Below are 15,031 nucleotides of genomic sequence, written 5' to 3'. Positions count from 1 at the left end.
AATTATCAATACTTTTGGGTAAGGTGGGATAAGTATTAAAAAAACAAGTCTTTTAAAAAGTTTGCTGACTCAGCAAATATGCAAATCAGACTGACTTAAAAGTATACATTCCGTTAAACTGTATCCAAGTGGTGTATTATTAGACAACCAAAATGTTTTTTGTACACCAGCTCCTAGGAGCAATTGTTTTGAGCGCTTTACTCTTCACGCTCAATAAAAAATATTTTTAAGTTTATTTCCAAAACTGCTCATGAAAACTATTTTTTATTGCGTACAATTACGCAAATCACTTACTCATTTTTTTTTTATCAAAGCTCTAACGAAAAAAAACTTAGAATAACTGTAAATCTTTGTTCGTACAATTGTTTTAATGATAGAAATTAAAAAAAAAAGTATTGTTAATGTATGCTTCTTAATATGTATTCTTATAGTGAAATAGTGTAAAGGTTTTACATATTGTAAGATTAATTTTCAACTATGTTTTTACAAAAAGTTTACGATAAAGTTTAGCAATAATAAGCTTCTAAGTTGAATGTATAGATAACTAGAAGTTTTTTATGCAAGGTTAGACAGTTGGTAAAAGTTACATAATCCAAAAAAGTAAGCAGTTTTAATCAAGGTTGAAACTTGTAAATGAGAAACAACAAAAAGCTGCAAAAACTTCAATAAAACTTCAATAATAATAATAATAATCTGTATATTATCATTATTACATATTCTATATTGTTATGACCATGCTCTAATTTAAGCAATTGTATGTTTATGTTGTGAAAATACCGAGATATTTGAATTGAAACTTCACAGTGAATGATTAACTTGAAAAAATGATAATAAGATGAGTAGTAAAACTCAAAATTTTCAATAACTTTGGTTGTGACATCAAATTAATTGTATTGCTGGTCTTGACTTCACCACGTATGAACAAATATTGTGCTTAAGAAGTATCTTTAATCTTTTAGCTTAAATTAACTTGTTTTAAAAATAAATGTATTAAACTTACTTTTTGTGTTATAAGGAATCCTCTATCATTTAAAAATATTTACTAAGTATTTTAGATCCTCTTAGAAAAAGTCAATATTTTTAAATTTAGCATATAGTTCTGCAATTAGAATGTGTCTCCAGAGAATTCAAGTTTACACATTTAGTTGTGGAATTTTTATACCAACAGTAAAAGACCTTTATAATTTCATTTTATAGTATAAAGTTTATTAATTCATTTACTATGATGTTGCACTTAAATTTCAAAGTTGTAATCCAAATACAAAAAATTTAGCAACATAAAACTAAGAAGTGAATTTATAAATGTCTTCAAATGTCCTTTTGCAAATATTTATAAAAACTATGTAAACAGTAACTTTACCAATAATAAGATTCATTTGCAAACCGCAATCTAACTGTCCCCCATAGATAAGTTTATCTATTTCTTAGGTTTGCCTTATTTCTCAGGAATTGACAAGTTAATATTGAAACCTTAAATTTAAAACAATCACAATTGACAAAAACCTTAAATCCTTGTAAATTGACAACTTAGTTTAATTTGACAAAAAATAATATGGAGTTTTAAACAATATTTTCATGTTAAATAATGAGATCTAGATTTGATACAAAAATCCTATCATATGCATTTTTTTTCAACTAGAATTTTGTTTAATAAAACAGTGTTTATTGCAGCATTTATACTTTTTGTAGCAGTTTTTACCTCAAGTTTACTTTTATACTAAAAATAGACAAAAAATTTGTACTTTCATAACCTGAAATATTTTTGAAAAACATTTGGAAACCGTGGTGTATTTTACTATACACTGAAACTTCTACAGTAGTATTTAAAATTTAGACAATTTGGTTTCAATAACTTTATATCAGTCACATTGATGTATTTTAAGACTAGTTTGATATATTGTTTTTATTTTTGTGTAATTATGTTGTTCTATTTGAATAAACATTGTTATGTAATTAATCAACTTTTTATGCTAAACCTTCAACTGTAATAAATTCTTTTTACTGTATATGAGTAAAGTTAATCAGTTTTAAATCAGCTTTTTAATAGTTAATAATAATTGGATCAACATTTTTTACATTTAGGTAGCGTTAGTAAGAGATAAGAGTATCTATAAAAAAAATGAATAAAAATAAAATTTGTTTTTATAAATTTGTAGAAAAAATTTACATTTTACTCTTTTATAAAAATTACATCTCATTTTATTGGTTTTTTAGGCTAAAGTATTCAATATTTCCTAGGAGTTTATCTTGCATAAGTTAAAATAAGTTTTTAGCAGGCAATAGTATTGACAATAATAGCCTCACTTTCAACCAAAATTAGCGTGTCAAGCTCAAAAAAATAAACATGTACAAAGTATACAGCACTAAAATTGAAATTAAATTAATTATTTAATTTCAATTGAACACAGAAATTGAAAAAGTATTAATAAGTAATAAATAATTTAAAAAAAAAATACTGATTCTCCTGTTTTGTCTGCTGTGAATTCTTAAGTGTTGTTTTTATATTTTTTTCATTCTTGTGGATAGAAGATTGTTATTTGTTGCAACTTATCAAGAAGTGCCTCCATAAAACTTTCTCCAAGTAGTTTTCATTTATGCACAATGTGTTTATGTCATAATTGGCCACATGTAAAAAAATCAGCTAAAAATTCAAAGGTTGCCCTAGTACACATGTACAATAAAAGTAATTTTTTTTGCAAATACTTGTTTTTGATTATTTTGATAGTCAGCATAAACAGTACCATTGTCAACTAAAAATAATGTTTTTTTTAATTTTTCGATGTGATTTTTAATTCAGAACTCATTTAAGTTAACTGTACAATCCCAATATTGCTCAGTTTCTCCTTAGAATTTTATAATTTTTAGGGTGGTTAAAAACGTGGAAGTTTAATTTAAAATTTAAACAATCTTTGAACTTCATGAACCTTTTTAAAACCATAGAATAACTTAAAAGTATTAACTAATTATAGAACTTATAATTATTCTATGAAAATTGTTTGAGTAATCGTTAATCAGGGTTGCAAAACATTCAGGATAACTTGGCTTACGTAAAACTTAAGCCATAATTTTTTTTTTGAAAGACTCTAGGTGACATGGGATTGCTTTTTAACTTTTATTTTTTTTTTAAATCCTACATTTTAAAATCCTAACAATTAGAAAAACAAACCTTGTCCGATTGACCTATTAATCAATAACACTAAAATAACAACAGTTAAAGTTTTTAAAGTTTTAAAATAGTATATACAGTAACCTCTCACATCTTCACGCACTCTTGTTTAGTACGCATTTTAGAATTCTAAAAAAAATCTAGAAATAAAATTTAATTTGCTTTAATAATTCAAAAATTTGGTTTGTTGTATATTTTTAACTTAAGATATGTTTTTAAATGCTAACTTACCTCTCTATATCTTTAGACTTTGTAAAATTATGTTCCTTGACTAACTAATAAACATTTATAATGCATCAGTATATTAGAAATTTTGTTATCAACAAGAGATTAAATTAAAATTCTTAAAAAAATATGACTTTGTTAAATAATGAAAGTATAATAAAATAATTAGAGTTTAAAAAAACAAAAAAATAATACAGCACTTTTGCCCTAAATATGAATAAATGCCTAAAAAAAATCTAATAAAACTTCTTAGCAAAAGGTAGCAGTGATAATTATGAATATAGAGCTTACAATTAACACAAATCTCAGTTGTTTATTATTATTATTAAAATTAGTAAAATTCTTCTACAAGTATTATTATTTTATATAAATTTAAATCCTTTTTTTTTGTATATGTATAGATTTATCTTTTATTTTCATATTTATAAATAAAGTAAGCAAATTTTTAAAAGTGGAAAGTCTCCAGTCTATTTATAACTAGAAGCAATATCAAAAAAACAGCTATTATAGTAAGTGTATTTGATACCTCTTGTATTTTTACGATCTCTCATATCTTTACGCACTTTTTCTGTGGACACGATGTGCGTAAATAAGCAAAAGGTTACTGTACTCTGAAAATTTGAATAGAATGAACACATTAGTTATTTATATGAAGTTGCACAAATATTAGAAGGTTTTTAAACTAATTCAGCTAGTATTCTGAGAAAACTGTTTAAAATTTACATTTGTCCTAAGCTTGAGTATAGTACCCAAATTTGGTTGCCATATTTGAAAAAACTACTAAATTGAATGTGTAAAGAAATTTCACCTGTACTATATGTAATCGTTGAAACATATCCACTACATTGTATAATGATTTAAACTTGGATTAAAATTTCTATAATATAGAAGATGGAAATTTGATTTATTGTTTCTTTATAGGAATATTGTTAGCAAATATAAAGTTTTTGATTCTATAAATTTTTCAGTTTTTTCCTTAGTAAATATCAGTTAAGAAGAAATAAAAGAAAAAGAAAATGTATACATTATTCTGACAACAGTCAGTGCCAAGTTTAATTTTTTAACTGTGGAAAGGTGGAACATTTTTCCTTAAAACTATAAAGATTAAATTGAAATACTAAAAATATCAGTAAAATTCAATAACTTTTGATTAAAAACAAAAGAAAAAAATTATGATACTTAATATCATCTAAGTAAACTACTGATTATTTTATTTATATGATTAATTATTTTATTTCCCTATGCCTTTAGCCAACAGACTATAAATTTACTTTTAGTAATTTTGTAAAAATGTGATATATCTTCAAAAAATGACCTGTTTAGTTGTATTTTCATATAAAAGTGCATTTACGATTTATATTTTGTATATACCAAGTTATAGCCTTTTATTTTAAACAAATAAGTTTAAACTTATTAATTAGTTCTTTATAAATTTATTTTGTTTAATTTTATTAGTTATATTTCTTTTTGTTATCTTAAAATGGTGAGTTTTTATTTTCTTGTGTGTACTGTATAGGTGGCTAAGGTTTTGATGCCTGAGTCCAACATTGCACAATAAACAATATAATAATAATGTTAATCTCAGGCTAGTTTTAAAGTTTTTATAAACTCAAGCTAGTTTTAAACAACTTCAAGTTCTCAATTTTATTATTAGGTTTTTGGCTCTCACTACTTTTTATTTCAGTTTTCTTATAAATGCAGCAGGGTTGCCAATTACCTGAAATCCTGGAAAATCATTGAATTTTACGATTTAGGCAAAAAAAAACTGGAATTACAAACAAAAACAATAATTAACCTGAAATTTTAAACAATTTTTCATGTAAAATGATGAAATTTTAACTAGCTATGAAAAATCAATCAATTATAATTGATAAATTGAAATTTTGTTTGAAAAATTAAACAAAAAAACAGTTTTTTTTTGTTTTGTTGTTATAATTTTTTTTTTGTTAAATATTAGTAGTTTTTTTAATTTTTGCACTGACAGAGTTTTCTAAACATTGCAAGAAATTTTTCCTGAAAATTTGATGTAGTTATCTCAAAATGTAGGAGGAGATAGATTTTTAGTGATTTCTAGTTATTGGCTGTTTTAGTTTGCGTCTCTTGTTGCCTCCAGTTTTGACCAATATATCTTATAAATTATTTTGAATTTTTAAAATCTGTGAAAAGTGTCGTGTAGCTTGATAAAAATTATATAAAATAAGATCAAATTGTGAAAAAAGGGTTTAACCACCCTATGCCCTTAAACTTAACTTTAAACTAAAATAAACCTAAAAGCGTGTACTTTTAAAAACCTGAAAAGAAATCAGAATCTTGGAAGAAATTTTTCAGAAACCAGTGGCAATCTTGTTAGTTTAGCTTTTTGTGTGTGGCAAGTTACATAAATAAGCAACACAAAAAAAAGCATTCTAGCTTTTACCACTGTTGCTCATTTAAGACAATTTTTTACTAAAAATGAACTAAATAACTTGTTTTTGAAAAACCTAAAAGGAATTCAGAAAACCATAAAGCAATTTTCAAAAAACTTTAGGGCTTCCTGAATAAAAATTGTTTGTATTATATAAGTTTTATTTGTTATAAAACACAGTTATAGTAACATACCAGTATATTTTCAATACTTATACCATTTAAGACTTTTAATTTAATTTTCATACTAAAACTAGACTAAAAGCTTGTACTTTCCAAAACCTGGAAAAAAATTCAAAAAACTTTTAACTATTTCTTTGTAACTCAGATTGGCTTTTTTATTTACTAAGAAAAGTAATTACAAAATTCCAGGCTTTGAATCTGATGATTTCCCTTATAATCTTTTTTATTGTTTTTCTAAGCTAAAGTTATAATATGGAATAAGATAATAATATGTAAAATATTAGTTTTTAAGCTTAAAAATGAGTGTTTAATGTAAAATTCCTAGCTTTTATCATAAAGCCCCCATTGAAGAAATTAAAAAAAACCTAAGGCCCCTTTCAACAAAACTTCTCAAAATGTTAATTTTAAAGGCTCTCTAAGACTTTTTTTGCACTGTCAACTCAAGAATATCTAATGTTACAAATTATGGCATGATGGCCCCCAACTACTCACAGTCCCCTTTTTTAGCATATGGCCCACTTTGGGTTACCCTGCCTCAGTGTGATTTTATGAAATTTGCTAAAAATAAAAAACTATTTAAGTTTACAATTTTGCAAAAATTTTAAAATACTAAAACTAATTATTTAATAAATTGGTGAACTAATTATATGTTTTAAATTAGACATTACTTTTTATCCAATACATACTTTAACTTATGTTTTTATTTATACTTACTTTTTCTCTTTCCAAATTATGACCTCGTGGCCTTTTTACTGCTCATGCCTTCCCCCCCTTTACTGCTCATGCTTACTAAATTTCTGTAATGACCCCCTTGGGTGTTCATTTTAATTAATTTGTGTTATTAATAAGAACTGTTAAAAATTAAACAGCATTACTTGGCTAAATACAAATTTTAAATGAAAATGTTTTTGCTGATACCAAGTTTCAATTTTTATTTAACATGACAAGTCATAATATTTATAGCAGTAATTTTAGACAAATAAAATCAAAATGCTGTTCAACCAAGCACTCAGGACTTTCCTCAAATCTGCAAACGCAGCCCAGCAACTTGCGAGAAGAAACATGGGTTTGACTGCCGTCGCTTACAACAAAGTCGACCCCATTCAAAGGATCTTCCTTGAAAAGGTTGGTGATGGACTTTTAGTATTATTAAGAATCATTTTGCTATTTTAGAGTACTTCAATTAATATAATTGTTCTATATATAAATACTTATAACTTATATTTAGTTTTATTCTTTAATTCAAGCTCTGCAAATGTTTTTGCAAGGCAGTTTGAAGTTGATACTTACACATTCAGTTTATGTATATCAACACCAAACTGTTTTTGAACTCCTCTAGCTCATCTTAGCATCATGCTTGCATTAGATATCAGTATTAATTTTGTGGTAAAGTAAGTTATGAAAATGTTGTAGAAAAGTATAATTATATTCTTGAGCATTTGATATTGATTAATATAAGTATTTAAAAGAAATTTAATTAGTTTAAGTTTGTTATTCTTATAATTTATTTTATCAAAAGTAGTTCAATGCTTGTTTATAACAGTTAGTTAAATTGGTAGTCTTGAAAAATAACTTTACTTTTAATTATTCAATCATGAAAAAAATATTTTTAGATAAACATCATAGGTTATTGAAAAATAAAAATATTTTGCTTTTTAAACTAAATGTAGTTTACTTTTATTTTTTTCCTAATCGGTTTAGTTTTTGTTTTGTAATGTTATTTTGAAATACATATTTATGTGCAATTCACAGTTGCTACTAGTTTCTCTTGTATAAAGTTTCTTTTAAAGCTAAACTAAAATTTTTATCTAAATAAAAATTTAACTAAATTTAAAGCTTTAACATTTTTCTAATATTTTTATTTTTAAGTAGGTTAAATTTTGGTTTTTCTGGCAGTTTTAAATTTTAGTAATATGAAATAACTTCTTATCGTCCAAGGTTTGTCAAAATAAACTTAAATAGACAACAGTTCATTTAATGTTTACCCAAAAATACTATATTTATTACTTATCTGATTTGTTTAAATTTTTAGCGCAAGTTAATTTTAAAAATTTATTAAAACTTATTGAAAAGTGTTTATAAATAGTTTAACAAACTGAAATTATTCAAATATCTTGTATGACACCTTCGAAATGTTTTGTATTCATTATTAGGGTTACCACATACAAACTAAAAGTTTTTATTATATTATACCAGATTAATTTATTTTGTTTCAGATTTTTTTAAAAACTTAGTGTATTTTTCCTCATACTATTTTTTTTTATAGAATTAAAGTTATTATGTTGTTGTTATGGTTTATTTAAAACCATATGTATTAAACATTATAAAATAAAAATTAAAGTTGCTCCTAAATAAAAACTTGAAGTATGATTAGCTTTAGTTTAGTTTTGGTATAATGTAAAATTTTCAATAAGTTTCAACTATTCGTTTTTGTAAAAAATTTTAAATGCAAAGTTTCAATTATTCGTTTTTGTAAAAAGTTTAAAATGCAAAGTTTCAATATTTTAATGATTTATTTTCTCATTAGTTTTAAATTACACTAAAAGTCTATCTGTATTTTTATTTTTTGCTCTCAAAACCTCAAATATACAGGAAATGTTTCTAACAGACAAAAACTGTAAATTTTAAATTATTTTGATTAAAAACATTTGTCATTTTAATATAGATACATTTTTTATCTTAACTGAGAAAATTTGTAAACATTTTTATGAAATTTTTATAGATAATGGATTGTGAGTAATTTATTTTTCCCTTCTTATTTGCTTCTTCCATAAGTAACCTCTGAAACTTAAAATTTGACTGTTTCTGAATATAAATGATTTTAAATTAAGCATTATTTATTTAGTATTTAAAGTAATTTCGTTTTTTAAGGGTCATGTACATCAAGATTTAATATTAAGCTTACAACTTTTATTTATATGTTTCTATATAAAGATATCATTAGTTCCCTTGACATAGTTTTGAAAACATCTAAGCTTATTCATTTTAATAAATAGTTAATTTAATTGCTTTAGTTTTAAAAAGGTATATTTAGTTTATTTTTTACTTATAATAATTATTAATTACTTAAATTATGATAACCAAAGTTTTATATTTTAACTTTATCCAGCTTTATAATAGTATTTGTCCTCAAGTTTGAGTTATTCTAAAATTTATAAAACTATACTTGCAAAATGTTGTATATTATTTTAACTAGCTTTTTTATAACATTTCCAACAATTATTTGATTTTTTTCATTCGTATAGAATAGTTATCTAAATACAGATATGTTTGGCCAAGACAGTTGTTTGATCTGTTAAAATTATCTTTTTTGAAAAATATTACCTAGTATAAAAGTTTTGAATATAATTAAAACAAAACTAAATAAAAAAAATTGTTGATAGAGATCAATTTATATCTTCATGAAAATTTAGTAATGTAATTTAAAAAAGTTAAAATATAGATAAATGTCAATAATTATAAACATACATAGGAAAGTTGTTTCTTAAATTACATATAAAGCTGCTTCAGTTTTGATGGCATCTACTTTTTTGCGAACCCGCGATCAAATCCCACCCGGTCAAATAGGAGAATCGTCTACTGACCAAGGGTTAGGGTAACGGTGATAGTAAAAAATAATTAAAATTAAAACAAAATATTCAAAAATGAAGGAGTAAATAAACGAAAAAATGGGTGGGAAATGACCGCGGGTGGGAATTGTCAGTATACCACTTTTTTATATTCTAAGCTTAAAATAAAGTGTTTTTTTTATTAGAAAAGTCTAATGTTTTGAGTGGTATTTTTGAGAACGTATTGTTCTTTTTCCTTCAGGTTTATCAAAATGCTTAGAAAACATTAATACAGTTGTATTTAATTTGTATCAACTTTAATTTAGTTTCAAGTAAATTACTGTATGGTTTTCTTGAATTTTTTTAAAATACTTACTTGATAGCAGTATACTTTGTTTATTACATATTTTATTGTGCTGGCTTTCAAAATAATAACTGATGTGTTAATATATTTTTTTTTTATTCAACAAATGTGTTACTAAAAGCCTATTACTTTCAAAACTATCAGTCGAATTTCTTTTTTTCCTTATTATAAAAAGAATAAAACATGTTAACTTATTAGATAATATATTGTACCTGAAGATCTGCTATAAAGCTGTGAAACTGTGGTAGTACCAAATAAACGTTATGTATCTGAATGTCTTATTATTGTCAGTCACGTTTGTGTTTGTGCACTTTATTGTTAGAGAACGGTTCGAAGTTGCAAGAAGGGTCATTTTTGCACAAGAGTAAAACAAAACATGAAAAAAAAGAGAAAAAAAGTTACTGACCGAGGGTTAGGGGTAACAGTAAAAGAAAAATTTAAAATTAAAATAAAACTAAAAATTACTATTAAAAAAATAAATTAATAAAAAAGCTACCGGGGTCAAGGGTTAGGGGTAACATTGATAGTAAAAATTATTAATAAAAAAAATAGAAAGTTTAAACCCGTGCAATTTTGTATGCTCGTGCAAATTTGACACCTACCCCTTTTATTAATATTAATTTTATTAATGACTTTTATTATTTTACAGGGTTGCCACACACTCAGGGAACTCAGGGAATTTTCAAACTGTAGAAAATCTCAGGGAAACTCAGGGAATTTTGGCATTTTTCTTTTAACTCAGGGAAACTCAGGGAAGTTTTGATTTTTTCTCTAAATTTCAGGGAAGTTTTTGAAAATCTCAGGGAAATTTTTTTCTAGATCTAGAATGAGGTTTAGTTAATCCAGTTTCAATATTTTGTTCAAAAGTAGTAATTTTTATTATTTAAGTGGTTATTTAGACCACAAGATGGTTAGAGTCAAAGCAGGTAGCTGACAGAGCCATTTTAATTTGGCCTAATGTTGTTAAAATGGTACAGTACTGGAAAAAACTGCCTGGTTACAAACATCCATTAGGTCAAGATTTTATAACTATAAGCAATGCTATAAAGGATGATGTTGTGAAATTGAATTTTTTTAGCTTTGTTGCCTCAATTTTGGTTCCATATTTAACAAGCTATCAGGAAAACAGCCCAAGCATTCCTTTCATGTATGATGATATACAGAAGTTAGTATACAAGTTAATGAATATTGTTTTTACTACTTCTTTCATGGAAGCCCATTCAAATGGAAAAAAGCTACTTGAACTAAATAATGAGCATTTTCAAGATAAAAGTTTTCACAAAAAAGATGTAGAGTTAGGATGTGCTGCTTCTACTTTAATTCAAGATTTGCTAAATCGAGGTAAAGTTTCTAACATTTTTTTCAAGTCATTTCACAATGAATGTAAACTTTTTATATTTGCTATAATAATAATTATTAAAACAAGAATGACTGTTGGTTTGAACTTTTTAAGAAGGGCTGCTGTTTTAAATCCGGCATGTCTAATTGGAATGGGTAGAGACCGTTGTGTCAGAAACTTTTCAAGGTTGGTCCAACAACTTGTCAGCATGAAGATACTAAAAGCAAAAGAGGGTGATGACAGCATTAATCAATACATTGATTTGTTAAGTTCTTCTAACACTCAAATACTTTTTGAAAATTTTTTTAAAAAAAGTCACAGTTTAGACACCTTTTATTTTGACACACTCGATATCCCAAGCAAGTATAAAGATTTAACAAGAGTCCTTGAGGCTGTTTTTGTGCTTCACAATAGCCAGGCAAGTGTTGAACGGGGCTTTAGCTTAAATAAGGAAGTAATATCAACTAATATGGGAGAGATGACAATAAGGTCCCGAAGAATGATCAAAGATCATCTATATGCAAACAGTCTAGAACCAAGCACAGTTGAACTAAGTTCTGAATTGTTAAAATTTGTAAAATCTTCTAGGGCCCAATATTTGGCATATCTTGAGCAACAGCGCTTTGCTAAAAATGTTCCAAATAAAGGTGATACTTTGAGCAAGTTAGGAGAACAAAAAAGTAAACTTACAAAGATTGAGTTTTTGAAAACAGTTTTTTTTATAAATTTAATGCAGAAGCATACACATACAACCTTCCTTTTATTATTAAAGAAGAAAAATGACAATGAGGTATTAATAATTTGTGTTAGAAGAGAAAATTTTTTTTTAAGTTTTGAAAAATACTCAGGGAAATTTAAGGTTACTCAGGGAAATTTTTGGTCACTCAGGGAAGATTTTTTGGCTCAAAGAGTGGCAACCCTGAAAACTGGCAAAACTTATTAGATTATAACATTTAATTAGGAAACATATTCAAAGGTTATCCTTTACTTAGTTTAAATTCTCATGGTTTTATGCATGTTAACACATGAATTTTTTACAGCAAAATAAGTGATTAAATAATACATTGTAGGTCCAGGAGTACAAGGAATTGAGTGAGGCCAACGGCGGTGGTCCGGTCCACATCGACGACGAGTACAACAGGAAGAAAGCTGAGGCCATCCAGAGATTGGCCAACGTGTACCAGGTTGTAATAAAAATATTAATAATTAAACCATAGAACAGGGGTCGGCAGGTCAAAAGAAACGTTTTTTTATGTGCTTTAAAAAACATATTTAAAGACAGTTTTTTTGAACAAAAAAAATTTAGGCGATAGATTATCCTTTAAATATAACACTGAAATTTAATTTTTAATTTTTCGAGAGTATTAGTATATTAAACTAGTTGAATAAAAATTTTAATGTGGCCTGCGGGCCGCAGTTTGCCGACCTATGCCTAAGCAGTTCATATTTGGGAAAATTTTTGTTTACTTTTAGAAAATTTAGTAATAAAAATATTAATAAATAAACTTTAGAACAGGGGTCGGCAGGTCAAAAAGAAACGTTTTTTTATGTGCTTTAAAAAATATATTTAAAGACAGTTTTTTGAACAAAAAAAAATTTAGGCGATAGATTATCCTTTAAATATAACACTGAAATTTAATTTTTAATTTTTCGAGAGTACTAGTATATTAAACTAGTTGAATAAAAATTTTAATGTGGCCTGCGGGCCGCAGTTTGCCGACCTATGCCTAAGCAGTTCATATTTGGGAAAATTTTTGTTTACTCATGAAAAATGATAATGTCAAAATTGTAAAAGTTGCGTTTTTATGAAGTCTAACTTTCAATATACTTACCAATATTCATCAGGTTCTCGTTTACTTTAAAACTTGTAAATGTATATGAAGATGATTAAAATAATTTTTAGAGCAAATTTTAAGGCTTTCGTAGTGTTAGCTTTGACTTTAAAGTTTTTTTTTATCTGGCGTTTATGTTTAAAATTAAACTGCAGTCTTACAGTCCAGTCTAATACTTGTTAAATTATCAAACGGTATTATTTAGAAACTATAATTTTATTTTCTGAAAAATTTATTTTGCAACTATTATGAAATTTTAGTATTTGATCTTTTGTTATGACTTTTTACTTGTTTATTCCATAATTGAAGTTTAATATTATTATTTTGATTTTGATATACAAACTTAGTTTAAAATTTCTGCTGTATAGTTACTACAGTAATAGCAATTTCATTTTCTATTTTTCTTAAAAAATCTTAATTTTTTTGAAAAATTATCATAAATATAGAACCTATACTAATTATTTTTAATTTAAGTAAATGTACTATTTATTTTAGAAGTTAAAAACTTATAATATGATAAACCTTTTATATAAATTTTATATAGCCATTTATACATAATCAATTTTAGGTCTATCTTATTTATAAAACTTTTATAGAACTGATGCTTTGTTTTATTTGTCATATAAGAAGTATTTAACTTCCTTTTTTTGTCTTGTTCTAGTCTTTAAATTAAAAAAAATGTCTTAATTGAAACTTGTTGTCTTTTAGAAGCTTAAGGTTTGTACTTTCTTCAACTTTTTATTAATTACCAAAAAAAAAAATTGTTAAGAAACGGTTTTAAAAGTTTTATCGATTTTCTTATTTTTATTTCAGTTTCGAGAAACAGTGTATAAATATCTAATATTGTAAAGTGTTGCAACGCCAAGTCTACAAATGATTAAAGCTCAAATTTATTAATTGCATATTAAAGTGTTTCTATATAATTCTTGTATTCAAAATTACACAAACTTGAATCAGTTTATTACGCATCAAACACATAAATTTTGCTGTTAATTTCATCAGAATTTTTTAATGTTTCATTTCGTTTAGGCTCAAAGACCCATGATCTTTCCCAAAATTTAATAAATAAGTGTTGTAAATGTTCACAAACTTAACTAAACTTATTATGCATTAAACACATTAGCTAAAATTTTTCTGTTTTATATTTAATATTAATTATTCAGGTCAAAGACCCAGAATCTTTCCAAAAATTTAATAAATAAATATTTTAAATGTTCACAAACTTGATTGAAATTATTATGCATTAAACACATTAGCTTAAATTTCCCTGTTAATTTTATCAAAAGTTTATATTTAATATTAATTTTTAAGGTCAAAGACCCAGAAGCTTTTCCAACATTCACTTTTGAAGAACTAGATTTGACCCAAGACGATGTCCCAATGAATTAAATTTTTAATTAATTATGTTATTCTAGTAAATAAATATTTTCTACAATTGATTACTTGATAAATGGTTTTTAGTCAATCGGTTTCTGAGTCAGCCTCTTTTGATTTTTTATAAAATATGTATATTTAAGCTGTATAAAAACAAACTTTTTTGGTTTCATGAATAAAAAAACAATGTATAGTAAAATTAATTTACAGAGTTTCAATTATTTTAAATCAATTATTTAACAGAAAAGAGGTAATGAATTTTGTAGATATTATAATTTTAACTATAATTTTCAAACTATAACCTGCCAAAACTACCAGAATTTGACAATTTAGGCCAAACGCCTGGAATATGAGAAATTTTGAGAGAATTTCAAACAAAAGTCACTAAAAATCCTGGAATTTTTAACATTTTTCACGTGTAATGAAGATATATATTTTAGAGATATTAAAAAAAAACTGTACCATTATTTTTTTTCTAATTAAAAAGCACATATAAAGTAGCTTTACATTAGCTTTTTTATGTTGTTATACTACTTAACACAGCTTTAAACTAAAGTAGACCAAAAAACTTTTTTAAAGCATGGAAGAAATTAACAA

At 25.2% G+C, this 15,031-nt stretch overlaps 1 protein-coding gene across 1 annotated transcript; it reads left to right on the top strand.

The window, feature by feature from the left end:
• The first annotated feature begins 6,944 nt into the window (after positions 1 to 6,944).
• Positions 6,945 to 14,637, top strand: LOC145846266 (ATP synthase peripheral stalk subunit F6, mitochondrial-like). The gene is made up of 3 exons (XM_082953144.1): positions 6,945 to 7,102; positions 12,299 to 12,412; positions 14,372 to 14,637. The coding sequence occupies exons 1-3, from the start codon at positions 6,968 to 6,970 to the stop codon at positions 14,447 to 14,449; spliced, it is 327 nt and encodes a 108-aa protein (XP_082809270.1). The 5' UTR covers positions 6,945 to 6,967; the 3' UTR covers positions 14,450 to 14,637.
• Positions 14,638 to 15,031: the final 394 nt, after the last annotated feature.

This window comes from Thalia democratica, unplaced genomic scaffold (assembly GCF_965202585.1).
Source record: "Thalia democratica unplaced genomic scaffold, ktThaDemo2.hap1.1 HAP1_SCAFFOLD_374, whole genome shotgun sequence".
NCBI lineage: Eukaryota > Metazoa > Chordata > Thaliacea > Salpida > Salpidae > Thalia > Thalia democratica.
This window is presented reverse-complemented; position numbering and strand designations above follow the sequence as displayed.

What these genes read in the sequence shown, in the direction of transcription:
- LOC145846266 (XM_082953144.1), top strand. Translation starts at nt 6,968, where the DNA reads ATGCTGTTCAACCAAGCACTCAGGACTTTCCTCAAATCTGCAAACGCA. An exon ending in AAAGGATCTTCCTTGAAAAG is followed by an intron (nt 7,103 to 12,298) that starts GTTGGTGATGGA and finishes AATACATTGTAG; the next exon opens with GTCCAGGAGTACAAGGAATT. An exon ending in GATTGGCCAACGTGTACCAG is followed by an intron (nt 12,413 to 14,371) that starts GTTGTAATAAAA and finishes TTAATTTTTAAG; the next exon opens with GTCAAAGACCCAGAAGCTTT.